The following is a 26490-nucleotide window of genomic DNA, read 5'->3' as shown; positions in this document are numbered from 1 at the left end:
GAACACTGTGTGCAAGACTTGTGTTCCAGTGGACAGCCTATCCTTACATAGGCATAAGGTGAGTGATATTTAATATAAAATTAATAGTGTGTTAGTTTTTTTACTGTTTTACGACTTTGCTCTCAAAGAATTACGTTATTGTACAGTATGCCTCTCTCCTAAATGGAGAAACTGCTTAACAGCCTAACATCAGAGGTAAGGGTTTTTTTTTTTTTTTTTTGCTGTACGCGGGCCTCTCACTGCTGTGGCCTCTCCCGTTGTGGAGCACAGGCTCCGGACACACAGGCTCCACGGCCATGGCTCGCGGGCCCAGCCGCTCCGCGGCATGTGGGATCCTCCGGGATCGGGGCACGAACCCGTGTCCCCTGCATCGGCAGGCGGACTCTCAACCACTGCGCCACCAGGGAAGCCCAGAGGTAAGGGTTTTTTTAAGTAACAATGTTTCCAATACTGTATTATGAATATGACTGTAATATTGTATGCCACAAAAATTTTATAACGAGTCATTCGTTAGTGTATACTACTGTAAGCTACTGTGTAAGCTAGTGTAATACTAGTGTAAGCTACTGTGAAGCAATTGTATCGATTACACTAGTCTACCATAAAGCAATCATATAGCTGCTTCATTATCAATGCATGAATCAATATATATTGATTGCAATCAATGCATGCATTATCAATGCATGAATCAATATAACTGTAAATAAATATGAATTTCTTTTTCACATTACCTTTTCATTTTTGATATCTAGTGTTAATATGTAAAACATCTACAGTGTTTTGTATCATATAAGACAATATTGATGTAGGTACTGACGGATGATTCCTCTTGTAAACAGATGACATAAACTTACAGTATCACTAAATACAGTACAGTACTGTGAATGTATTTTCTCTTCCTATGGATTTTTCTTTTTTTGACACTGCCTCTTTTCTTTATTCCAGGCTTTGGGAGGGACAATGACAGTGTTTCCTGCCTTGACAGAAGGCAAAACCTGGTCTTGTAAATAAAGAACATCCGAACACTGCAAATCCAAACGAGACCTAGTTCCCTCAGAGGGGTGTGACATCCAGGGCGCTGCTGTGGCTTCTGGAGGCTTCCGTGTAGCTGCTCTGCAACAAGGCTGCGGGAGGGGCGCAGGGTGGGAATCGCCTCTTTCCTGAGCTGTGGGGGCAGCGACTCCCATCCCCTTCTGCCCTGCTCGTCACTCTCCCACTAGTGGCCAGGGCTGATGGAGGATGGCCCCCGAGAGAACCTCGTAGGGGCAGGTTCTCTGGCAGGAGCGTTTGACACCCCACCTCCCCCAGTGATGGGAGACCAAGATTTTGTACCACCTTAATTGGCAACTTGTTCCGGACATCCACCATCTTACGTAGCTGACTTAGTGGGTTAAAGTGTACTTGGAATTGTCTCAGGGTCACCTGGATCCAGGTCCCCAAGCAGCTAAAACATGGCTACAGCCACTCGGGATGCTCGCCACGCACCTGTGCCCTCATGCGGGATTTGGGAGGCAGAAGCGGCCTGCAGTTTTAACTCAGAAATTGTGAAAACCAAACCCCAAACCAACCACGCTAGCTCTTGTTGGGAGGGAAGTGGCCGGCAAGCCCAGCTCCTTCGGTGTTTGGCCTGCTCCTCGTTTGGAAAATTACTTCTCTTTCTAGTGAGAACGGGAAGTCGGGCGGCCCAAATAAAATGCGAGTGAGTGAAGTGTTCAGAAAGGTACCGTCTCCCTCGTTTTGGCGATCGATACCCCGGGCTGGCACCTCCCTCCCTGAACTTTTTTTTTTAAACATCTTTATTGGAGTATAATTACTTTACAATGGTGTGTTAGTTTCTGCCTTATAACTAAGGGAATCAGTTATACATATACATATATCCCCATATCTCTTCCCTCTTGCATCTCCCTCCTTCCCACCTTCCCTATCCCACCCCTCTAGGTGGTCACAAACTACCAAGCTGATCTCCCTGTGCTATGCAGCTGCTTTCCACTAGCTATCTATTTTACGTTTGGTAGTGTATATATGTCCATGCCACTCTCTCACTTTGTCACAGCTTACCCTTCCCCCACTCTTGCACTGTTGGTGGGAATGTAAATTGATACAGCCACTATGGAGAACAGTATGGAGGTTCCTTAAAAAACTACAAATAGAACTACCATACAACCCAGCAATCCCACTACTGGGCATATACCGTGAGAAAACCATAATTCAAAAGAGTCATGTACCAAAATATTCATTGCAGCTCTATTTACAATAGCCAGGACATGGAAGTAACCTAAGTGTCCATCAACAGAGGAATGGATAAAGAAGATGTGGCACATATATACAATGGAATATTACTCAGCCATAAAAAGAAATGAAATTAAGTCATTTTATGTGAGGTGGATGGACATAGGGTCTTTCATGCAGAGTGAAGTAAGTCAGAAAGAGAAAAACAAATACTGTATGCTAACACATATATATGGAATCTAAGAAAAAAAAAAGGTCATGAAGTACCTAGGGGTAAGACGGGAATAAAGACACAGACCTCCCTGAACTCTTCACACAATAAAGCTCACTCCTGCTGGTCGTGGCCGTCTCGGGCACGAGAAAACCCTCGATGCGTGAAATGAACATAGCGAGCCTGACAAACCAAAATCTTAAAACAAAAAGGTATACAGCAGCAAAACCTCAGGACTCCTGCACCACACCTGTAACCTGCCCACTTAGTAAATAAACAGAACATCAAATCACAAAAGCTACGCAAGGGGTAGGCCACTCTGGCAGAGAACCCGACCCACAGCAGGGCGGAGGCAGCAGGTGTGAATGAGCTGGAAGGGGCGAGTCTCCCACTTTCCCCCCTTGGGGCCCTCAGTCCTAACACTGCACTGGGAGCCTGGGTTGATCCGGCCACGTAACTCTCAGCTTCTTCTTGTGTTTCTAGTAGGGGAGGAAGGCGATGGCTTCAATCCCTCTGCCTCCGGGTCAGAAGGCAAGATCCTCTGAAACCCAGGTGGACGGGACATGTGGGAGGTTGAGCGTCTTCTCCTGGTTGAGGATGGGCGCACGGGCTCCTAGAGAAAGTCCGTTGTCCGAGCGCGTGATCCTGAAGCTTCTAGCACCGACAGCTGGCTGACTCCTTTCCCCTCTCCCTGGGGAGGCAAGGAGGCCATGGAGGCGGGACAGCCCTTCCCCCATTCCAGCCCCCGTAAGTGCTACTTTACCAAATTCACTGATTGGCTCTAGTAGTTTTCTGGTAGCATCTTTAGGATTCTCTATGTACAGTATCATGTCATCTGCAAACAGTGACAGCTTTACTTCTTCTTTTCTGATTTAGATTCCTTTTATTTCCTTTTCTTCTCTGACTGCTGTGGCTAAAACGTCCAAAACTATGTTGAGTAACAGTGGTGAGAGTGGGCAACCTTGTCTTGTTCCTGATCTTAGTGGAAATGGTTTCAGTTTTTCACCATTGATAAAGGCATTTTAAAGACTCTCACTACACCTACCAAAGAGATGAACTTATTCAAAACATATTAAAGAGATGTGCTATCTGTCAGCAGAATTCTTTACAGGCCACTCCCAAGGTAAGCACCAGAAGTTTTCCCCAACCAACTTCCCATCCAACAGGAACTGCTGGCAGTTGGATTTCATAGAAGCAATGCTTGCAGAACGTAGGAGGTTTTGTCTACTTATGGTGTGTATGATGTCAGAATGGCCTGAAGTTTTCCTCTCTTCAAAAAGCCAGCGCTCAGGCAATGGTATAGGTTCTCTTAATAAACGTAATTTCCATTTTGGGGATACCAGAGCACGTTGAATCAGACAGAAAAAGTCAATTTATTTCCACTGTTGTTCAGGAATTACAAAAATGTTTACAGATTTCTACAAGCTATCATATAGCCTATCATTCTTATTCCTGTGGACATATACAGCAAATGAATCAAACTCTAAAGAAACTCATTGGCCAAGATTCAGCAACCGATTAGGGTTAAAAAGGCCTACAGCTTTACCACTGGCTTGTTAAAAATTAGAGCAACCCTTGCCAGCAAGCATGAAATCACTCTCTTTGAACTTATGTTTAGCAGGCCTATGAATTTTGGTCTGAGACAATGTCCTGTGCCTAATTTAACTGAATCTTCCCATAATCATATTCAATTCTTTTTTTTTTTTTTTTTTTTTTTTTTTTGCGGTATGCGGGCCTCTCACTGTTGTGGCCTCTCCCGTTGCGGAGCACAGGCTCCGGATGCGCAGGCCCAGCGGCCATGGCTCACGGGCCCAGCCGCTCTGCGGCATATGGGATCCTCCCAGACCGGGGCACGAACCCGTATCCCCTGCATCGGCAGGCGGACTCTCAACCACTGCGCCACCAGGGAGGCCCCATATTCAATTCTTAAAAGGGTTTCTCTCTTCCCCAGAAACCCTGAGACATAAAGTCATAAGAACCTGGAAAGACCCCCTGGAAAAAGTCTCCCACCTCTATCAAAAGGGAGATTTCATCTACATAAAAGAGCCCCAGGAAAAGACAGGCTGTCACCACACTGGGAGGGACCTTTCCAAGTAAAAAAAAAATACAGTTGGATTCATGCTTTCCCTATGAAGCCAGTACCTCAGGAGGACAGGACTGTCGCTCCCACAAAGGACTTGAAACTTAAGTTTTCTAGAGTGAGTGATACTGGTATTGAGCTCAACTGAAATGAGGTTGAAGGGTAGCAGAATATGTCACTTTGGCATAAGGATTATTTGAGCTGAATGCAGTTGAGAAGAAGCAGGTACAAGAAAAGCTCCCTGCCCTCCCATTTGCCTAAAAGTAAGATATAAATTTTCATGGGAGATTGGGATTGACATATACACACTACTATATATAAAATAGATAACTAATAAGGACCTACTGTATAGCACAGGGAACTCTACTCAATATTCTGTAATGACATATATGAGAAAAGTATCTAAAAAAGAGTGGATATATGTATATGTATAACTCATTCACTTTGCTGTACAGCAGAAACTAACACAACATTGTAAACCAACTATACTCCAATAAAAATTTTTTTAAAAAAGATATAAATTTTCAAAGTGTCTCTCCTCTCCTCTCTCCCAGGAAGGACAAAAGTTAATCACGGGAGGCAACTTTAGACCCTATCAGCCTGGAGACAGCACCTACATAACAAACTTTATTAACTAGCCTTTATCTACCATTAGCCTTCTCCCATATATTTACGTTCCCACAGTATGCTGCCCTTGGAAACCTAAAACTGCTTTCCCTTGTCCTGTCGTTTCCCCATAAATTTATTGTTCTTTATTGAAGATGCTATATAAGCCAGAATTCTAAGCCACCATTTTGAGTGACTCATTGTTCCCTGGGTATCTCCCATATGTACATGAGGTATATAAGTTAATAAACTTGTTTTCTCTTATTAATTTATCTTTTATTAAAGGGGTCTCAGCCAAGAACTTAGAAGGGTAGAAAGAAAATTATTTTTTCCTCCCCTACAAGCAAACATTACCATTCTCATAGACTGCCTTGCTGTCCTAGTCACAGCAGTTATTTCAATTACCTAAGAATCAGATTTTACCAGAAAACACATATTACACTGCTTTTTTTTTCTATACTCCAAGTAATGGTCTCCACAATTACATATTTCTAATCAACTCCATATTGTATTCTCAGAATAGACATGATCTGGACTTTTAAGTCAAACAAGTCAATTATTGGCAGAGTAAAGGTGGAACCATCTTCATTAGTAATTTTTTATAATACCAAAGTAAAGTAACTAATATGCATCAAGATACTCCAGCCCTACATTTGACACAAAAATGTTTTAATTAGTTTGAATGGAAGGATCCTTATAGAAGAAAGAACTCTCTTAACTATACTATAATCAAGAGAACTGTAGGAGTAATCCTACTAGAGAACTATTCTCTCGCCTTTACTATGGTAAGGGTTTGGTTCAATAAGACTACTGATAGCTGTAAAGATAGTGATGGTAAATTACATCATACAAACTGGTAAAAATCCTATCAACAGACCCCGTAAGATATATATAAACGAGATCTCCCTACTACGTTTGGAACATGGCAATGCCCTGAGTCTATTTTAATATAGCCTCTAGGATTATAGGTGGATAGTTTCTCTTAATATATCTGAGGCTAAAAGTAAGTCAGAAAGAGAAAGACAAATACCGTATGCTAACACATATATATGGAATTTTTTTAAAATGTCATGAAGAACCTAGGGGTAAAACGGGAATAAAGACACAGACCTACTTGAGAATGGACTTGAGGATATGGGGAGGGGGAAGGGTAAGCTGTGACAAAGCGAAAGAGAGGCATGGACATATATACACTACCAAACGTAAGGTAGATAGATAGTGGGAAGCAGCCACAGAGCACAGGGAGATCAGCTCGGTGCTTTGTGACCGCCTGGAGGGGTGGGATGGGGAGGGTGGGAGGGAGGGAGATGCATGAGGGAAGGGATGTGGGAACAGATGTATATGTATGACTGATTCACTTTGTTACAAAGCAGAAACTAATAATAAAAAAAAAATCAGTCTTCACAACTAGACTTGTATCCCTGAGCCCTCCCACTATGGAATCTGTTTAAGGGGCCTGTTTGGGACCACACAAGGGCAAAAGAAGGCTTATCAGAATACAATCCTGGAAGAAACAGGAACAGGCACAGGTATAGCTAACTCTTTTGGTAATGAGACTTTGAATAATAAACTTGGTGCTTTGGGATAACTACAAAAACACATAATACAATGGCAAACTGCATGGAGTCACATCATGCAAAATGTTTAAAAGCCATGGAAAGTCAAGTCAAATGGAAACTGAGAAAATTCTGGAATTGGACTGTTAGGAATAATTTAATAATGGGGCAAAAAAATCACCACATAGGTCTCCGAGTCACTCATCTGTACAGTCCAGGAGCAGTTAGTTATCAAATAAGTCTAGGATAGCATCACTAGTTCAGAATTACAGCATATTCAAGGGAACAAACAGGTATTGCACTATGACTATACCAGAAGGGATAGAAGAATGGTTTAAAACAGCATCTAATTAACAGACAAACAGAAACCTGGCATTTATAGATAGCGACTGCAGAAGATAGGTCTTATGTCACTGTATTAATTTTAGGATGCAAGTTCTCTCCAGTCATCCCAGTATAGATAAAAACAAAAGTAGATGCCTATTATTCAGGGAGATTTGCATGCCTGTTATTGATTTGGACCAATGCAATCAACGGCCCATAGGCTGGGTTGTTCCTCAAGGCTTAAAATAATTAAAACCAACTACATTAAGCACTGGAAGTTCAATCTGTACCCTTCAAAGAGCGCCTCATAATAATATACTAGAAATGACCATGGCTGTCTCTGTGTTTTGCATCTGGGAAATATTATTTGGGGAGATGGAACCATTACTGCAGGGCTACATTATGTACGTGTGATGTTAATTACTGAACAACAGGAACTCGGGAGAAATTCATTGGGCTTATAAGAAAAAAAAAATTTTATTTCTTTGTTTTTTTTTTAAAGTCTTTATTGGAGTATAATTGCTTTACAATGGTGTGTTAGTTTCTGCTTTATAACAAAGTGAATCAGTTATACATATACATCTGTTCCCATATCCCTTCCCTCTTGCGTCTCCCTCCCCTCTTGCGTCTCCCTCCTTCCCACCCTCCCCATCCCACCCCTCCAGGCGATCACAAACCACCTAGCTGATCTCCCTGTGCTACGTGGCTGTTTCCCACCAGCTATCCACTTCACGCTTGGTAGTGTATATATGTCCATGCCACTCTCTCACCTCGTCACAGCCTCCCCCTCCCCCTCCCCATATCCTCAAGTCCATTCTCAAGTAGGTCTGTGTCTTTATTCCTGTTTTACCCCTAGGTTCTTCATGACTTTTTTTTTCTTTCTTAGATTCCATATATATGTGTTAGCATACAGTATTTGTTTTTCTCTTTCTGACTTACTTCACTCTGTATGACAGACTCTAGGTCCATCCACCTCACTACAAATAACTCAATTTCGTTTCTTTTTATGGCTGAGTAATATTCCATTGTATATATGTGCCACATCTTCTTTATCCATTCATCTGTTGATGGACACTTAGGTTGCTTCCATGTCCTGGCGATTGTAAATAGAGCTGCAGTGGACATTGTGGTAAATGACTCTTTTTGAATTACGGTTTTCTCAGGGTATATGCCATATGACCCAACAAATACTACTGAGTGGCTACTATGTCCTTGGCACTGTTCCCCCAGCCCCATCCTGAACAATTATATTTCTTTGTAGGTGGTGGCTTCCACGATAAAGCAATATATCGTTCCAACAGAGAGGCTCTGAATTTCTTTCTTTCTTTCTTTCTTTTTTTTGCGGTACGCGGGCCTCTCACCACCATGGCCTCTCCCGTTGCGGAGCACAGGCTCCAGACGCGCAGGCTCGGCGGCCATCGCTCACGGGCCTAGCCGCTCTGCGGCATGTGGGATCTTCCCAGACCAGGGCACAGTCCCGTGTCCCCTGCATCGGCAGACTCTCAACCACTGTGCCACCAGGGAAGCCCAAGGAATGTTTTTCTTAAGGGTCTGGGAGACACCTCATTGACATGTAGACAACAAGGAAGATAGTACCCTATCTCCCTGTCACCCTGGGAGCTTAGCCTAGGCACCTGGCTCTAAGCTGGAACTACCTGCTTGTCATAGAGACAGGAGAAGTTTAATTTTGCCTTTAGATAAAGGCAATTAACTAGCACAGATGGCCACTCCCATTACCAGGTGAACTTAGGATGAACTATGAAAGAATGTAGACCGAATTGTCCTGTCAAGTCCTCTTGCATGAGGACTTGATAAGTTATCATTTATCTTGAAAACAAGCAGGTCATGGATTCTATCTGCTCTGTCCCAGAAAAGGGTGAGATTTCCTTCTGTCTTTGCAATCTCCTTAGCTAATTGCTTGTGATGAGCACTGTGGTCTGCTTTGATGCTTATTCAATAACAAAACAATTTTCTTTCTATTTTATATTTGTAGAGATTTCCTGGGTTGCTAAGAGATTTAATTTTTTTTTCCTCTAACATGCAACCACGCTGACTCTGGCTACTGATTTTTCTGTGACAAATAAAGTCTCCCATCACTGACTCAGGAGTCTCATGGCCTCTGTCAACATACTTGAAACGGTGGCAAGCCAACTTCTTAGCTTACAAGTAGGGTAAAATCTCAGCCCCTACACAGTTCTTGACACCAAGGACCATGACCAATCTGCATTCACATGGCAAGGCCTTCCTTATACGTTGGCAGTGCTCTCCCAGAAGTAATGAGAGTACCTTGGCGTTTTGCACCAGTGAGTGGGTCAGGCTTTGGCGAGACTGCCTCTACCCTCTGCTGTCCAAACTTTTCACTATATAGATGAAGTCTTCTTGGTTAGCCAGTCGGAAGCCTTAATTTCAATGGCTTCACCCATAGTATTATTACGCCTTTGCCATCAGAGGTCGCTGATAAACCCTGACAAAATTCGACTAAAGTGTCTGGGACCTCTGGGTGGATGGACGATGCTCTATCCCTCTTGCAATCAAAGAAAAACTTCTACCTCTTTGAACCCTATGCCAAAAAGGAAGCCCAACATCACATCGGGCTCTTTGGGAATGGGAGACAATATGTGCCTCTCCTGGACATTCTGTTTGATCCTTTATATTGGCTAAACCACAAACAATATCTTTTGAGTGGGGCCCAAACCAACGGTCAGTGTAGGATGCTGTCTGGCACGCTGTGGCACATTCTCTGCTCTCTGCCTTCAGGGTCCCCAAAGCCTAAATGACCCTGTTGAGCTACCAGTCTGTGTAACTGATGATGTTGCTTACTGGGGCCGCTAGCAATGGGGGGCAGCCTCCGTTTGGAAAAGACCCCTAGGGTACAGGCTTTGTTGTCTTCCTTACACAGCTACTAGCTATACCCCTTATGAAAAGCTGCTATTAGCTTACTACTGGGCCCTTGTCGAAACTGAACACCTAACTCATGGAGGCCTTGCAAATCCTCCAGCTTGATACTCCCCTTTGGGGGTAGGTCAATTCAGACTCGATGACTAACAAGGTGGGAAGGCCCCAAAAGAGCCTCATTTGTCAAAAGGAAAGAGTATATTCAAGAGCACAGCTGGCCTGGCTTCACATGAAAATGGGACAGATTTTCCCTTCGGGGGAAAATCTGTTTCCCACTCTGCCAACCGTGGAGCAAGGCTGCTGGGTTTCATGGGGCACTCGATTCATAGAAGATCCCTCAAATGCCTAGACCTGATCCACTAATGACTGGTCTAAGCTGGAATATAATGGTTTCTACCGGGCTCTGTGGCTGTTCAACCTTAGTAGAACTGAGAATGGATGTGAGCACTCCCCTCAGCAGGCAGAACTCAAGCCTATGCTTGTAACTCTGGCCAATATTCCCTTTGATATCTATTGACTCTTAAGCTATTGCCAATGTCCAGCTGTTCAGTCTCCCACTTGGAAGACTACAGGCTGGGAGACTGGGCAGCCTTCTTTGGTATCGTGGGCCACGGAAACAAAACAAGGCTGCTAATTGAATGGTCTGGGTCACCCACGTAGGTGCCCATGGTAAGGGTAGAGTCTCTGATGACACTGACTGGAATCACACTGCTGATGGAGCCTTCAGGGCCTTTATTACTGCTATTGCTTTTCTGCATCCATCATCACACGGACATGGCAACACAACCATCATCACAGACTGGGCGCAAATTGCAAGACTATATCTTTCTGCTGCAGAAGCTACCATTGCCGGCCAAAACGTGACTCCTTCTAAAAGATGACCCACTGGGATGAGGAAGGACACACTGCGTGAATTGTGGGCCCGCCTGCTCCTGGCATACTGCATCACACCTCAAGAGCCTGCTCTCAGGGATGTCACCACTGTTGCACCATTGTTGACATCTTTTCAAGTTGAAGTGTTGCTGTTTCAGTCTGCTCAGCTGACTCCAGCCACACCGCTGTGGCCCTTAGAATTAATCTGTGTCAGGTTTTTGGCATCCTGTACTATTTATCTGCAACCTGAAAATGGTACACCTTTTACTGCAAAAGCCATGTAATGATAGGCTGATAGTCAAGGTATCTGATGGACTTCCACACTCCCCACCATCCACCAGCATCTGGTATTGTCGAGTGTTGGAATGGCCTCCTCAGAAATGGACTCAAAAGGATTTCAGACTCTATCACCCTTGCCTCCTTCTGGTCCATACGCCCTAGTAAAGCAGTTGGGTCAATGAATATGGCTCTCCCCAGAAGGTAATCAGTTCCTTTCAGCTGCTCCCTGGGTAATTAGTGATCAGGGGTTATATGGACATATTTTGACAATCTGGGATCCTCCGTTGAACATTTCTGGGTATAATCTTTCTTTCACCTAGCGACCCCAGACCAGCCTGGCTGGTAATCCTCTCCGTGGCAGGAGGGAGCCTGAGAGACTGAAATTTAATTCTGGTTCAGCTACCTGGATTCTCTGGTTGGATGGACACTGTCCTAGATCACAAGGCTAATTACTACTTGGTTCAGTACATTGCTTACTATGTCTCCCTACAGTGATCCATATGGGCCAAAGTGCACAACATAACAGATCTCTGTGAGTTTATAAAAATGCCCTTGTCTTTCTTGTACCTGACCCATTCAGATGAAAGGTCTGGGAACTAGTAGAAGATAATTGGGCAGGAGGAGGTGAATTTATAGGTACTAGAATGGGCCATAATGATTTTGTGTCAGTAGAGGATGAGGAACAACACAGAACCTGAAGAGGAAACACCTCAGACCTCAGGAGGTACAGGAAAGGGACAGGCATTAATGATCTTTGCCTTTCAGAACCACCCCCTGGAGCCTTCCTCACAAAGGAAAATGCCCTGGCACATCTCTCCCAAACTGTTGCAAGAGCCTTAAATTTAACTGTCAGGTCTTCCAATACCTGCGACCAGGATGCTATCACCATTCCCCTTAATCTTGCTAAGAAGTCTGTCAGAAACAGCAGGTAGGGTCCCAGCTTCTCACACGCAAAACACCTGCCAACACCTCCAAGTGTCTCCCTGAACCACTTCCCTTGGTCATCACTCAGCCATTCTGTGGGGCAGAAGAATGCCATGTGGCCGGGGGCATGGACATCTAGGACTAGATGCAAGTTTTCAAACAGAACTGAGAACCCCTGACAATGTCAAACTTCACCTGAGCCCTGAAAACAGTGACAGTTAAGAAATCCCTCCTACCTATTTGTATTCCTTTTTGAGAAATGACCTACCACAAACAACCATTCTTCCCACATGACTTAGATAAGTTTGGCTGTCCACTCTTTCCCATGACCCCCATACGACTTGCAACGACTCCCTTGTTTACCTGTGACAAGAACAAATGCAGACCTTTCTCCTTTTGCCTGTATCTGCAGACAAGGCCAGACACAGACCCTCCAACTCCCCATTCTGTCTCATGAATGATTGAGATTAGAAATCTGTCTCCCTTAAATATTTACAAATGATGTGACCGACAAGGGCTTAATTTCTAAAATATACAAACAGCTCATACGACTCAATAACAACAACAAAAAAACCCAATCAAAAAAATGGGCAGAAGACCTAAACGGACATTTCTCCAAAGAAGACATACAGATGGCCAATAGGCACATGAAAAGATGCTCAACATCGCTAATTATTAGAGGAATGCAAATAAAAACTACAATGAGGTATCACCTCACACCAGTCAGAATGGCCATCATTAAAAAGATCACAAACAATAAATACTGGAGAGGATGTGGAGAAAAGGGAACCATAAGTATACGCTTGTTTCTCTAACAAGGTCCATCAACATCTATATCGTTCTCCTGAACAAGAATAAGAGAACCATAGGATTCTTTGTTTTTCCTTTCACTCACTTTCCAACTATCTGTGTGTATAACTGTCATTTTAGTTCCATTTTGTAATGATATACATTCATATACATTTGCATTGTATTTTTTCATTTAGATAACAGAAACAAGCACTAATGTCAAAAATACATTTGAAGAAAACTTTATCACACTAATGGAAAATGCAAAGATTACTTGAAAAAAATACAGACATACTCTGTACTTTAGTAGTAAATCTGAATTATCATAAAGAGACGAATGGTCGTATCTTAAAATACAAGTTTAATGCAAACTCACTGACAACAACAAGAGGATTATTTTTAAATTTGGTAAGCTGATTATAAATTGTGTACGGAAAATAAAACAGTCAAGAAAACAGTAAATTTCTGAAAAAGAAGAGTAATCAGAGACTTAGTCCTCCTATGTATTAGAATAAACTATAAATACAGAGGAATTAGAATCATAAAGACTACAACTATTAGATCAACAGAAGAGAATAAGGTACATAAATATACCCAGAGTTATGTATTAGAATATAATATATATATATATATATATATATATATATATATATATATATATATCCTAATGTAGTGCTGCATATTAGTGGGGAAAATATAGGTTATTCAATAACTGGTATTGGGACAAATGTGTAGGCATCTTGAAGAAAATGAAGATTGATCCGTAGCTAAGGCTTTACAACAACAACCAAAAATCCAGATAGTCACAGAAGTAAAAGCAAAACTAAAAACATGGAAGTACCAATACTAAAAAGAAAAGGCAGGAATTTTTTTTTAAATATAGCTGAGCAATGGGGAAGGCCTTCTACTTATGACACAAAGCTTGGAGGACATAAAAGATTGATAAGCACAATTATGTGAAATGCATGGAGAAAAAGTCAATATTTTCCTTTAAAAGACAACTGAGAAGTTGAGGGAAAATATTTGGGACCCATATAAAAGACAAAGAGCTACTGTCCTTAATACGTAAATAGCAAAAACCTAATAGAAAAATGGGCAAAGGAAATTTAAAATCAGCTCATGAAAAATAATATAAATGGATCTTTAAACACAATTACATATATTCGACCTTAGTCATAACATGAGAAATGCAAATTAGATCTGTACTAAGATACCATGTTTTAACTTATTATATGGGCCAAAAAGAAAAATATGACAAGACACTCTTCTGTCTTGGGTATGGTGAAAACAGGCATTCTTATACAACTGATACAACCCACAAAGAAGGTCATTTTGCTATATCAATCAAAAATAAAAATGCATATATATCGTTTGTCCTGAGAATTCCATTTGCAGAAATTTCTCTTTAAACATATTCCCTCTTGTGTTAACTGAAATATGTATAAGGATGAAATAAGCATTTTCATTGCAGCATTATCTGTAATAGCAAAAGACTGGAAGAATCTTAAATGTCTATTAACGGAGGGCTGGTTATATTGTGATATATCCATATAATTGAATAAGATTCAGCCTTTAAAAAGAAAGAGGCAACTCATTACATCTACTGACATTTAATGATCACCAAGATTTATTGTTAAATGAGAAAAGTGTTGGAAGTTTAAAAATGGCTATAGCAGAGTGTGTATGTGTGTTTGTGTGTGTATGTATGTATGTTTTTGTAGCTGTCTTTGGAAAGGGTTTATGGGAGACTGCAGTCAAAATCGGAGGGTAGATATTCTTTTCCTTTTCAAAAGATTTTTACAAAATATAATACTCATTCAAAAAATACATGAAACATAAATATTTGGCTTAACTAATTATTCAAGGCAAATACCTACGTAATTCCCACTCTGGTCTGGAAACAGAACATTGCCACCTCTTTGCCCAGAAGCCTTCCTCATGCCTCTTTCCCTCCTTCCACCCAGCCTCCCCATCAATCGTGGAAACCACTATCCTGCCTCTGATAGTAAGCACTTGCTTTTGAGTTTCACCACCTAACCATACATCCCTGTACAATATGGTTTTGTTCTGCTTTAATTTACATAAATTAAAACAATACAAATTATTTTGTGTCTGGCTTCTTTCACTCAATATTATGTTCAATTTCTGTATCCATTCTACTATTGATGAACATTTAAGTTATTTCCAGTTTCTTGCTGTTACAAGTAATGCTACAGGGAGCATTTAAATGTGTGTCCCGGCACATTAGCCAAGGATTTCTCTTGGGTATTTTCCTAGGAGAAGTGTTTCCTCATATGGTCTATGTATGCTTTGATAAAGAAGGCTAAAATGTTTTCCAAAGAGATTGTGCCAATTTACACTCCCACCAGCAGCATATGAATTGTTGATATGAGCTAACATAGCAGCAGCTATATGTGCTGAAATGAGTATATGAACTACTGATATGAACCCCTATTCTTGCTAACACTTGTCATTGTTAGGCTTCTTCATTTTAGCCATTCTAGTGGGAGTGTAGTGGTATTACATTGTGGTTTAACTTTTGCATTTCCCTGATGACTAAAGAGATTGAGTACCATCTCAGGTGTTATTAGCCATTTGGATTTCTTCCTTTGTTATACACCTATTCAAATAAGGCCTCTGACTACCGGGTAGTCTGCTTTTTCTTATTGTTTTGTTGTTCTTTATACATCCTAGATATAAGTCCTATGTTGTCTGTTTCTTCTTCCACTCTGTATCTTGTGATTTTCTTCTCAATGGAAGTAATTATCATAAAAGTCAGGAGAGTAGTTATCTTTGGGAGTAGGGGGATTCTGGAATGCTGACTATGGGCATTTTCTAGACCTACATAGTGAAAAATCACTGAGCTGTACACATCTGTTTTGCACACTTTTCTGGATATATGTTATACTTCACAATAAAAACATTTTTAAAAGATAGGCTGAATCTACGACCCACTAACTCCACCCCTATGCATATAGTCAAGAGAGGGGTGGACACATGTACATCACAAGACATGAACAAAAATGCTCATGGCAGCATTGTTTACAATTCATATTCTATCTCACCAAAAGACTTATAAAGTTACTAAAAATTGATAAAAAATTTGTTTTGTGGGACACCTTTTGTGAACTTAAAAGGAGAAAATAAGAGTATGTTCTCAGCTGCTTTTATCTGCATAAAGAAACTCATGCCAAGAAAACTAACTAACTTGGTTATATGTATTAAAGAGAGATGAACAGATAGGAGAAAGATGGGTAAGAGAATTTAAACTATATAGCTTTGTGTATTTAAAATTTTTATATATTTTTAAATTTTTTATTTTTGAGCCATGTGTCTATTATCTTTAAAAAATTAGATTAAAAAACTATTACTAATATCCTTAGAGTGATAAGATGCTACATCCATAAAACAAAAATAGTATGCTATTATAAGGGAATATCCTGAAAAGAAACAGAGCTATTTAAAATAAAAACTTATGTATGGTTGTCATCTTAACAGATGCCATCTTGGGCCTCTGCAGTTCCTCCTGTCCTTCCAGTGACCCTGCCTAGAGCTGTACTGTGTAGTAAGCCTCTTCTCTGTCATCAAGGGCTTTGTAGTTAATAGATATTGTTTCACGATCGTTAGGTCTGGTGGCCTCTATGCTCTAGTAGTCTTTAAACAATAATGAAGGGCTTCCCTGGTGGCACAGTGGTTGGGAATCCGCCTGCTAATGCAGGGGACAGGGGTTCAAGTCCTGGTCCAGGAAGATCCCACATGCCACAGAGCAACTAAGCCCATGTGCCACAACTACTGAGCCTGTGCTCTAGAGCCCGTGAGCCACAACTATGGAGCCCGCGTGCCACAACTACTGAAGCCTGCATGCCTAGAGCCCATTCTCCACAACAAGAGAAGCCCATGCACTACAACGAAGAGTAGCCCCGCTCGCCGCAACTAGAGAAAACCCACGTGCAGCAACAAAGACCCAACACAGCCAAAAATAAATAAAAATAAATTTATAAACAATAATGAAGACCTTCACTGATATATTCCCAGTGCTCATAAGACCAGTTACCCATTCATAAATCTTGACTTAGGAATGCACTTCCTGTTTCCAAGCACATACCCCCATACCCTAGGTTAACTATGAAATTGTCCCAATCGTCCCTCAGCTGTGTGGAATGCAGCTGAAAATACTTCTGGATCATCGCCCCCCTGATCCCACCCTGTGAGTAAGTTACCCTGTAACAATAAACTGATCCATTGATTATATGGAGCTGCCTGCCTCATTTTTCAGTTTCAAGATACCTTCCCAGTTTGGTGGGCACTTTTCATTGCCTCCATCCTCCAACAATATAGAACAGCATTAATGAGAGACACAGAAGAAAATCTGGGAGGTGAAGTTTAAAAAAAAACTTCTAGAAAGGTGAGCAAAAGAAAAAGAAATGGAAATCAGTAGGACAAAGAATTTAAAATATGGAGGATCAACAACTGAGCAAGAATAGTTTTTTGAAAAGCAGAGAAAACATGTGTATGGGTAGAAAATGACTAGACTGGAAACAGACTTGTAAAATTCTACACAAAAATGATTTCCAACCTAGAATTCTATACCCAGCCAAAAAGATAAATTTAGTGTCAGGGTCAAATAAATATATTTCCATGGTATTTATTACTTTTTTTACTTCTATAAGTTTATTTATACAATTATATATATTATATAAATACATTTTTGCATGACATTTTCAGACATGCAAAGCTTCATAAAGTTCACCTGTCATGCATCCATTCTCAAGGATATACTGGAGGATGTGCTCCCAAAAAATTAGGGGGTAAACCAAGAAAGAGGAAGACACAGGATCCAGGAAACAGGAAGGAAGATACAGAATTCCCAGGAAAGGGAATCTGACACAAGACAGAGGTAAAAAGGATTTTCTGAGGGATGGCGAACAGAACACACCAAGGTCATAGCTGTGTGTGAAGCTGAGAGAGCAACCAAACCAGCCTTCAGTGAAGCAGTAAGATCCAGGAGAGATTTCTTCAAAGAGAAGACATTGATACCCAGAGCTGAGATAGCCCCCCCTCCATTACTAGCTGTGTTAACTTGGGCCAGATAGTTTTTCTTTATGCCCCAGTTTCCCCTTCTATAAAATGGGAATAACAATGGTACCTACTTCTCCAGGTTGTTAGGAAGATGAGTTAGTATATGTAGTGTGTGTGTAACAGTGCTGGGCATATAGTAAACATTATATGAGTGTTTATAATTATTGTCACTATGATCATTACCTAATATGTTTGAATATACAGAGTGGAGATTTAAACAACTGGAAAGAATTTGGAGTTGAATTATTGATATGTATATAGTAAAGCAAAGAAATGACTAAACCAGAAAAAAAATAGTTAATTCCAGGCAAAAGAAAAAGTTGTGCAGAAATAGTAATCACAGCATGGATACTACATGACTTAACTATAAACAGTCACAATAATAAACCCTGACAGTAGATCTAATAAAAACAGTGACAGCTAGAGGCAAATGTATATATGAGTGGAGGTGCATGGAAAAGCTGAATCTCTACCTTCCATAGTGGAAAGTCAATAGATAATGCCCAAAACGAAAAAAAAATCCATTAAAAAGATTAAGAGTGCTTGCTTCTAGGGAGTTGGAATCTGGGAGAAACAAAGCAGGGAAGAGCCACTGTTTTAAGAAGACTTCGAAAACTACTTGGCACCTTTTGCCACTTATAAATAAAACTAGAAACTAATTTCAAATTACAAAGTGGCAAAAAATATTCACAAAAATATATAAGAATGATAAAGGGTTATTAACCTTAATATTCAAAAAAACTGTAAACATCCATAAGCTAAAATAAATAAATCAGCAATAGACAGGAAAAGGAAATTCACATAAGGGAAATAAATCCAATAAAAATCCCCTGATTATGTTGCATGGTTAAAAAAAAGTCATACAAATTAAAATAATGAGATATTATCTTTCATTCTGGATGAATTCCGGTCCCTGGGCACCTCTTCTTCTTCCTTACCTCACAGGAGTTGTCACATCCCCCTGTAGTCAGGGCCAGGGATGGCCCAGGAGCGCACCGGTTGGCTGGCATCTTCCCCCTGGGCCTAAGCACCTGGGCTCTCTTGCTGACAACTCCACTCTTCCCAGGAACCCGAGGTCAGGTGGGCGCCTGTGGACTCAACCAGAGCTGCTGGGGCCCGAAGGAAGATCCTGCAGCCTTCACTATGGGGTCTGGCCCAGGGGCTCCACAGAGACTCCAAGAAACCTGGAAAGACAGTGTCCACTTGGTCAGGCATTCAACATTCACCCCACAAGTGCTTCCTGAGGGCACCGAAGTATAGTTCACGACACTGGATACTGTGGAGTAGACAAAGCCACATCAACACCGATTCAAGTTATTCATCACATGGAATATGAGCAAGACCATGAGATTTAGACTAAAATTAATAAAAGATTCATTTCTAGCTCTGCCAACCTTTAGCTATATGAATATGAAAATGTTTCTTCAGATTTTTTTCCCCAAACAAATCAAAACTATTTATTTCAAGGGGTTGTGAAAATTAAATGAGATGATGTTTTTAAGGCACTCAGCACCAGACTGGCCCAGGTAAACATTTAATTCATATTAGCAAGTACTGTTATTACAAGGAATCATGTAATATACAGAAGGAGGTACCTCATTTAATTTGCACAACAATCACATCATCTATGTGTTGCTGTAGTTATTATTATCTCATTTTATGCATACAGAAACAGAGGTTTAGTGATGTTAAATCGAACTCAGTCTACCTGGCTTCCAAGTTCACATTCTCAATGGTACACCACATGGTACCTTTTATGTGGGAGGCTCAAAATAAACATGGTTCTATTTAACAGATGTTGAAAACATGACCATAATTTGGAATAAAAATGTTAAGTAAAGTTTCTTAAATCAGAAGAGATATGCCATAAGGAAAATACTAGTAGCCTGGGACTAAAATTTTTAATTACCTCAAAAACATCCAGAGGTGAAAACTGTTTCTCCTGTCGAGGGAACTAGGGAGGGGAGGGTGTCTCTGTGTCTAAATTGAGGTACAATTTCATTACGATCAACTAATACAGGCACTGCAGATTTAGTCATTCTTGTTGGGAAAGGGTAACTATCACATAAAATGAAGAGGAACTTAATTAGGACAACAAAAGTAAGAAATGAGATGAAGAGGAAACAACAGAGTAAAAGAAATAAGGAGTAGAGTAAAATTAAAGGTATGAACAAATTAAATTTTAACACATAAAGATGATGTTGTGCCAAAGAAAGAGAATATGCTTTCTTTTCTTAAGCCCATGGAACTTTTACAAAATTATATCAAATAACCTGGCCACACAAAAAATCTGGTAGATGTCTGAATGTTGGGAATTGACAGACTACATTCTCTGATTATAGTATAAGATGTTCAATGTCATTAGTCCTTAGGGAAATGTAATCAAAACCAAAAATGTTCTGGGACTTCCCTGGTGGTCCAGTGGTTAAGAATCTGTCTTGCTATGCAGGGGACGCCAGTTTGATCCCTGGTCGGGGAACTAAGATCCCACATGCCGCTGGGCAACTAAGCCCGTGCGACACAACTATAGAGCCCGACTGCTGCAGCTTAGTTGGGCTTAGTTCCTCAAAATGCTACCCATAGAGTTGTCACATGACCCAGCAGTTCCACTCCTAGATATCTACCAAGAGAAATGAAAACCCATGTCCACTCCAAAACCTGTATACAAATATTCACAGCAGTATTATTCATAGTAGCCCAAAAGCAGAAAGCACTTAAATGTCCATCAACTGATGAACAGATAAACAAAATTTGGTGTGTCCGTACAATGGAATATTATTTGGCAATAAAAAAGAAGTACCAATACATGCTATAACATGAATGAACCTTGAAATCATTATCTTACATGAAAGAACCCAGTCACAAAGACCACATATTTTATGATTCCATTTATATGAAATGTCCAGAATAGGCAAATATATAGAGACAGAAAACTGATTAGAAGTTGCCTAGGGCTGGGGGTGTGGGGTGGCATGAATGGTGAATATCTGCTAATGTGTGAAAGGTTTCTTTCTGGGGTGTTGAAAATATTCTAAAATTAGATTGTGTTGATGACTGAACAACTCTGTGAATGTACTAAAATCCACTGAATTGTATACTTTAAATGGGTGAATTTTAAGGTATTGAATATATATAAATAAGTCTGTTTTATATATCTAAATAAATAAATCTGTTTTAAAAGAAAATAAACGGGATTCCCTGGTGGCGCAGTGGGTGAGAGTCCGCCTGCCGATGCAGGGGACACGGGTTCGTGCCCTGGTCCGGGAAGATCCCACATGCCGCGGAGCGGCTGGGCCCGTGAGCCATGGCCGCTGAGCCTGTGCATCCAGAGTCTGTGCTCCGCAATGGGAGAGGCCACAACAGTGAGACGCCTGTGTACCGCAAAAAAAAAAAAAAAAAAAAAAAAGAAACACTTTGCTAAATAACCCAGGATCAAAGTCGGAAATCAATACAGAAGCTAAACAACTTTTACCAGAAGTCATGGAACACGCTAAAGTTGTATACAGAGTGAAATTTATAGATTTAAATGGCTTTATTTTTAATTAAAAATAAATACAACAGGTGCAGATGGTATCACCTGGAGCTTGAGCAGCTGAACGAGGATATCAAAGACAATGGCCAAGAACAAACTAAGAGGGCAGAAGTCCAGGATTATATTCCGTAGAGCCAGCCAAAAAACTTTAAGGTTAAAAAATACAGCAAAACCAGTTACCACTAATCTTAGGAAGATAAACATTGTGAATGATGAAAAAGTTAATAGAGTGGAAACAGCTTCTGTAGATATACAAAAGGAACCTGCACATTTCTTAAAAGGTCTTTCTCTTGAACCTCTGCAGAAACAGCTGATTCCTCAGCAGTGTCATAAAAATGAACCAGTTAATGGTGAGGAAGCTACAAGATTAATGGCTCAGCTGTAATACACTGGTGATGTATCAAACTGCCCCCAAAGACCAACAAAGTAAATGTTTTATACAATAAATAAATAAATAAATAAATAAATAAAACAAAGAAGAGCTAAGTATTCAATCTAAAACGTCAGAAGTAGAAAAAAACAAAACGAAGCAACCCTCCAAAAGGAAAATAGTAATTAATAAAAACCTTAAATAAGTCAAATAAATATAACAATGGGAGTTTAAAGAAAACAAAGAGCTGGTCCTTTAAAATGACCGATGTCACAGATAATCCCCTAGCAAATGAGATAAAGAAAAGTTTAAAAACATACACACACACACACACAGAAAGAGAAAGAGAGAGAGAGAGAGAGAGAGAGGGAGGGAGGGAGGGAGAGGGAGAGAGAGACAGAATGAGAATCTTTCCCAGATGAGGCAGTGTTTCAAAGTAGTTATTGCGGTATATTATGCATAACTGTATAGCAACATATTTTAATATTGATGTGAAACAGATGCTTCCCTAACAAAATGTAAATTAACAAAGTTAATACAGGAAAATACAGGTAGAAGAGAATAATGAATGTAGAAGAGACCAGGGAAAAAATGACATAACAGCAAATACAAATAGAAAGACTCTGAAAGGTAAAAAGGAAAGGCAGACAGTCCACAGACCTCGGGGCCTAAGGAACAACACAGCGGTGAGTTCCCTGGGTTTCATTTTCCCTCCCATATACCACAAACAGGGCACTAGAAAAGCTTATAACTCAGAACCATCAATAGCTACAGACAAAAAAAGCTCTAAGAAAAGCCTGCTCCCCTTAATCAAAGGAACAAGAAAAGGGTGTCCTAACTGAACATACCCATCCTACTGCAGCCAAACACTAACAGAATACACATTCTCTTCAAGCACCTGTGCTACATTCTCCAGGGTCATAAAACAAACCTTAATAAATTGAAATCATACAGCATGTGTTCCCTGATTATAATAGCATCAAACTAGAAATCAGTAACAGAAAGGTAACAGGAAAGTCTCCAAACATTTGGAAATTAAACAACACACTTCTATATAATCCACGGATCAAAGAGGAAGTCTCAAGGGAAATTAAAAAGTAATGAATGAAAATCAAAATACAACATATCAAAATTTGCGGGATGCAGATAAAGCAGTGTTGAGAGGGAAATTTATAATGCTAAATGTTTATATTAGAAAAGAATTAAGGTATTAAATCAGTAAGGTAAGCTCCCACCATAAGATACTAGAAAAAGAAGAGCAAAGAAAACCCAAAACAAATAGAAAGAAAGAAGTAATAGATATAAGAGCAGAAATCAATAAAATTGAAAACAAAAACAATAGAGAAAAATCAATGAAAACAAAAGCTGGTTCTTTGAAAAGACCGATAAAATTGGTAATCCTCTAGCAAGACTGACAAAGATAAAAAGAGATAAGACACAAATTACCAATATCAGAAATGAAACAGGAGATACAACTATAGATCCTGCAGCTGTTAAAAGAAAAGTAAGGGAATACCACACACCACTTTATGCACATAAATTCAACAACTTGGATGAAATAGTCCAATTCCTCACAAAACAGAGACTCCCACAACTTACCCACTATTAAATATGAAGATACTCTGAAAAGGTATTAAATAGATAACCCAAATAGTCATTTGACTACTACAGAAATTGAAGCCATAATCAAAAGCTTCCAAAAGGAAATTTCCAGGCCCAGATGGTTTCACTGGAGAATTCTATCAAACATTTAAAGAAAAATAACATAATTCTACACAATCTCTTCCAGAAAATAGAAGAGAACACTTTCTAACTCATTTATTGAGATCAGTATTTCCCTAATACTAAAACCAGAAAAAGAAAGTACAAAAAAAGAAAACTACAGACCAACATCTCTCACGAACTTAGACACAAAAATCCTCAAAAAAAGCATTAACCAATCAATTCCTGCAATATAAAAAAAGAATTATACACCACAACCAAGTGAGGCTTATTCCAGGAATGTAAGGCTGATTCAATATTCAAAAATCAATAAGGGCATTCCCCCATATTAACAAGCCAAAGAAGAAAAACCATATAAATTCATACAGTATTGACAAAATTCAACACACATTCATCATAAAAGACACACAGATAGACACATAAATAAATGGAACATAATAGAGAACCTAGAAATAGCCACACAAAAGTATGGCAAATTTATTTTTGACACAGGTACAGAACGAGTCCGTGGAGGAACTACCGTCTTTTTAACAAATGGTGCTTGAGTAATTGGACATCCAAATAAATGCACCTTGATCTAAGTCTCACATTTTATACAAAACTTAACTCAAAATGGATCATGGGCAGCAGGAAGGAGAAATGAACAAATCATCATCACAGTGAAGACTTAATCTCTCCTTTCTCTGTAATAGAACTAGCAGACAAAAAAAGTACAAATTTTGTACAACACAGTTGACGACTAAACAATTAAATATTATTTTCGAATTATACATGGAATATTTATAAAACAATTCACCAAGGACTAGGCCATGACTCCCCTCATATTTCAAGGAATGAGCTTCATGTAGACATTTTTCTAACCACAGAAAACTAAGGTTAGAAGTCTAGTAAAAAGATGAACTTTTGTAAAATGAAAGCGCACTTCTAAATAATTCTTGGGCAAAAAAAATAATAATCAACTCTTATAAAACACTTATAACATAATGCACCAAACCTTGTGGGTCTCACAGTGAACTTTAAGACCTTAACGTTGATATGAGAAAAGAGGAAAGCCTGAAAAATAACAAGCGAATCATCCAACTACATTCAGACAACCGATTCCATCACTGACCACACAGAATTCCCCAACACTCACCCTCCCCGGGTCCCCATCACCTCCACATCCCTCCGGCAAAGAGCACTGGGATCCTCTTGACAACAACTATTAAACCGCGGCTGAAAACCGCAGCAGCTTCCGGTCACCACCCCTAGCACCGCCCCTTCTCGGGGTTTGGGGCTTCACACGAAGAGGCGTGGTTCTGCACATGCGCAAAATCACATTCGAAGCCGCAGTCAGCCAGAGCCAACATGGAGATGTACGGGGTCGGTGTTTTGGTTGCCTTCAGTGCCCCTAGGCAGCGTTGTCAGGCGGGGAACATGGCCGCGCCCAGGTTGCGCTTCCTCATTGGGTACGCCATGTTGGAGGAGTGTCCATTCCGTACAGAGGATGAGGAAGCCTCTAAACTCACATTGCTGAGCACTAGCGCTGTCTCACGGGTGGTGGGGAGAGAGGGTGGGGACGTTTCTCTGGGCGGGCATCCTGGGATCTGTGTAATAATGTTCAGAGAAGCTGAGAGGCCTCTGGAAAGACGCAGAGGTGCCAGTGGCTGTTATCTCCTGGCAGATACCACAGGATGAGAAGGAGAAGTAGGACTGCTTGTGGGCCTCTTCTGGAACATACCACGAGGGGAGAAAGGGAAGAAATCAAGGACCTGCAAGCCCTCCTAGGATATAGCCCTGGGGAAAAGGGGGAGGAGTCAGTGTTAGATTACCCTCTGCTGGGCTTGTGGGGGTTGGCTGTGGGGTTTGGATGCTCCCATAATCTACGTTATCTCCCACGCCAGCTACCCGAGCTAAAGTAAAAGTTCTTACCAATAATGGTTTTTGATTTTTCCCCTAATCTAATGCAATATGTCAATAAAAGTATCTTTAGGAAAATTTATTTTTATTTTCTCATAAAATAAAATCCATATAGTAATAGTGCCCTTACTTTGCAAATGTAGCTTTAAGGCAAGATTGATTCTGCCCTTCAACCAGTTTGTTGCCCCTTATCACCCCCAATATGGAAATTCTGGAGACGCCTGTGGCCTCTGGGAGATGTTACTGGGGCAGAAGTCATGCTACCCTTCACCTGGGAATGCCTACTTATCTTTCAAAACCAAGTTCAGATATCTCCTCCAGGGAATCCTCCTGAAAGAGGTAGAAGGCTCTGTAACCCTCTGAAGGCCTTTCTGAATCCTCAAGTGAGGAAGGTGTTTTGAGAGCCTCAGGTGTGAATTTGCTGGATGCTCTCAGTCCAGTCACATCCCCTGTGGGCCTCAGTTTAACAATCTGGAATGTAAGAGTGTCCTATCCCAATTAGCCTAAAACCATCTGGGATTAATCTGTAGTCAGACAAATCTATCAGTCAGTGAGGGAGACCACAAGCCAGAGGAACCATGGGGTGGCTCACTAAACAAAGGAAAAAATAGAGTTATTATGGAATTCTGAGGAATGGTGAAGTTCAGGTGAAATGTGAATGAAGCAGTGTTTTGGTAAACTCAAAGCAAAGCAGGGCTGTATGTGGACTATGAAGCGAACCCAGAATCCTGTTTCCTTGGAAACCATAAAGTTAAGATAGATACAGAATTTTGTATCTAGATACCCCTTCTCTCTGCACTGGGGTTGGAAATCTTAACTGCGGTGTCTAAGTGACTTATAATCTTCAGCAAGAGTGGGATGTTTTATCTGTACTGATACCACTTCAAACAGCAGTTTCTGATAGCTTATGATTGTAGAGAACAGTTTCTCAGTGAGTAAAAAAGCAGTAGTCACTCAAAGTAGGAGTTATTTATGGCATTACAGCTGCAGGACATCCTTGGGAGAAATAATATTTTCTGTTAATTTTGCATCTGACTTTATCTGTGTCTGTTCTCCCAGCCTTATGAGTGGCAGAGCAGACTTTTATACCCTGAGCTAATTTTTACTTTCTTAGGGGGTTGG

General features: G+C 40.5%; 2 protein-coding genes across 5 annotated transcripts in view; one reads left to right on the top strand and one right to left on the bottom strand.

Annotated features, from left to right (window-relative positions):
• Window positions 1-24663, bottom strand: part of ZNF81 (zinc finger protein 81) — a 71601-nt gene extending 46938 nt beyond the window's left edge. For 3 of the 4 annotated variants that reach the window (XM_082609533.1, XM_082609535.1, XM_082609536.1), the window contains exons 1-2: window positions 24605-24663; window positions 18784-19029 (exon numbers count right to left, since the gene is read on the bottom strand). In XM_082609533.1, the coding sequence (XP_082465659.1) occupies window positions 18784-18855 (72 nt within the window). In that variant the 5' untranslated portion in view covers window positions 18856-19029; window positions 24605-24663. Of the gene's footprint in view, window positions 1-18783; window positions 19030-19754; window positions 19801-24604 lie in introns of those variants that run through there. The other variant, XM_082609534.1, reaches the window with a different exon arrangement.
• Window positions 21337-22314, top strand: LOC309796560 (ribosomal biogenesis factor-like). The gene has a single exon (XM_082609798.1). The coding sequence runs from the start codon at window positions 21460-21462 to the stop codon at window positions 21760-21762; it is 303 nt and encodes a 100-aa protein (XP_082465924.1). The 5' UTR covers window positions 21337-21459; the 3' UTR covers window positions 21763-22314.
• Window positions 24664-26490: the final 1827 nt, after the last annotated feature.

This window comes from Mesoplodon mirus (assembly GCF_964341445.2).
Source record: "Mesoplodon mirus genome assembly, chromosome: X".
Classification (NCBI taxonomy): domain Eukaryota; kingdom Metazoa; phylum Chordata; class Mammalia; order Artiodactyla; family Ziphiidae; genus Mesoplodon; species Mesoplodon mirus.
This window is presented reverse-complemented; position numbering and strand designations above follow the sequence as displayed.

What these genes read in the sequence shown, in the direction of transcription:
- LOC309796560 (XM_082609798.1), top strand. Translation starts at nt 21,460, where the DNA reads ATGGCCAAGAACAAACTAAGAGGGCAGAAGTCCAGGATTATATTCCGT.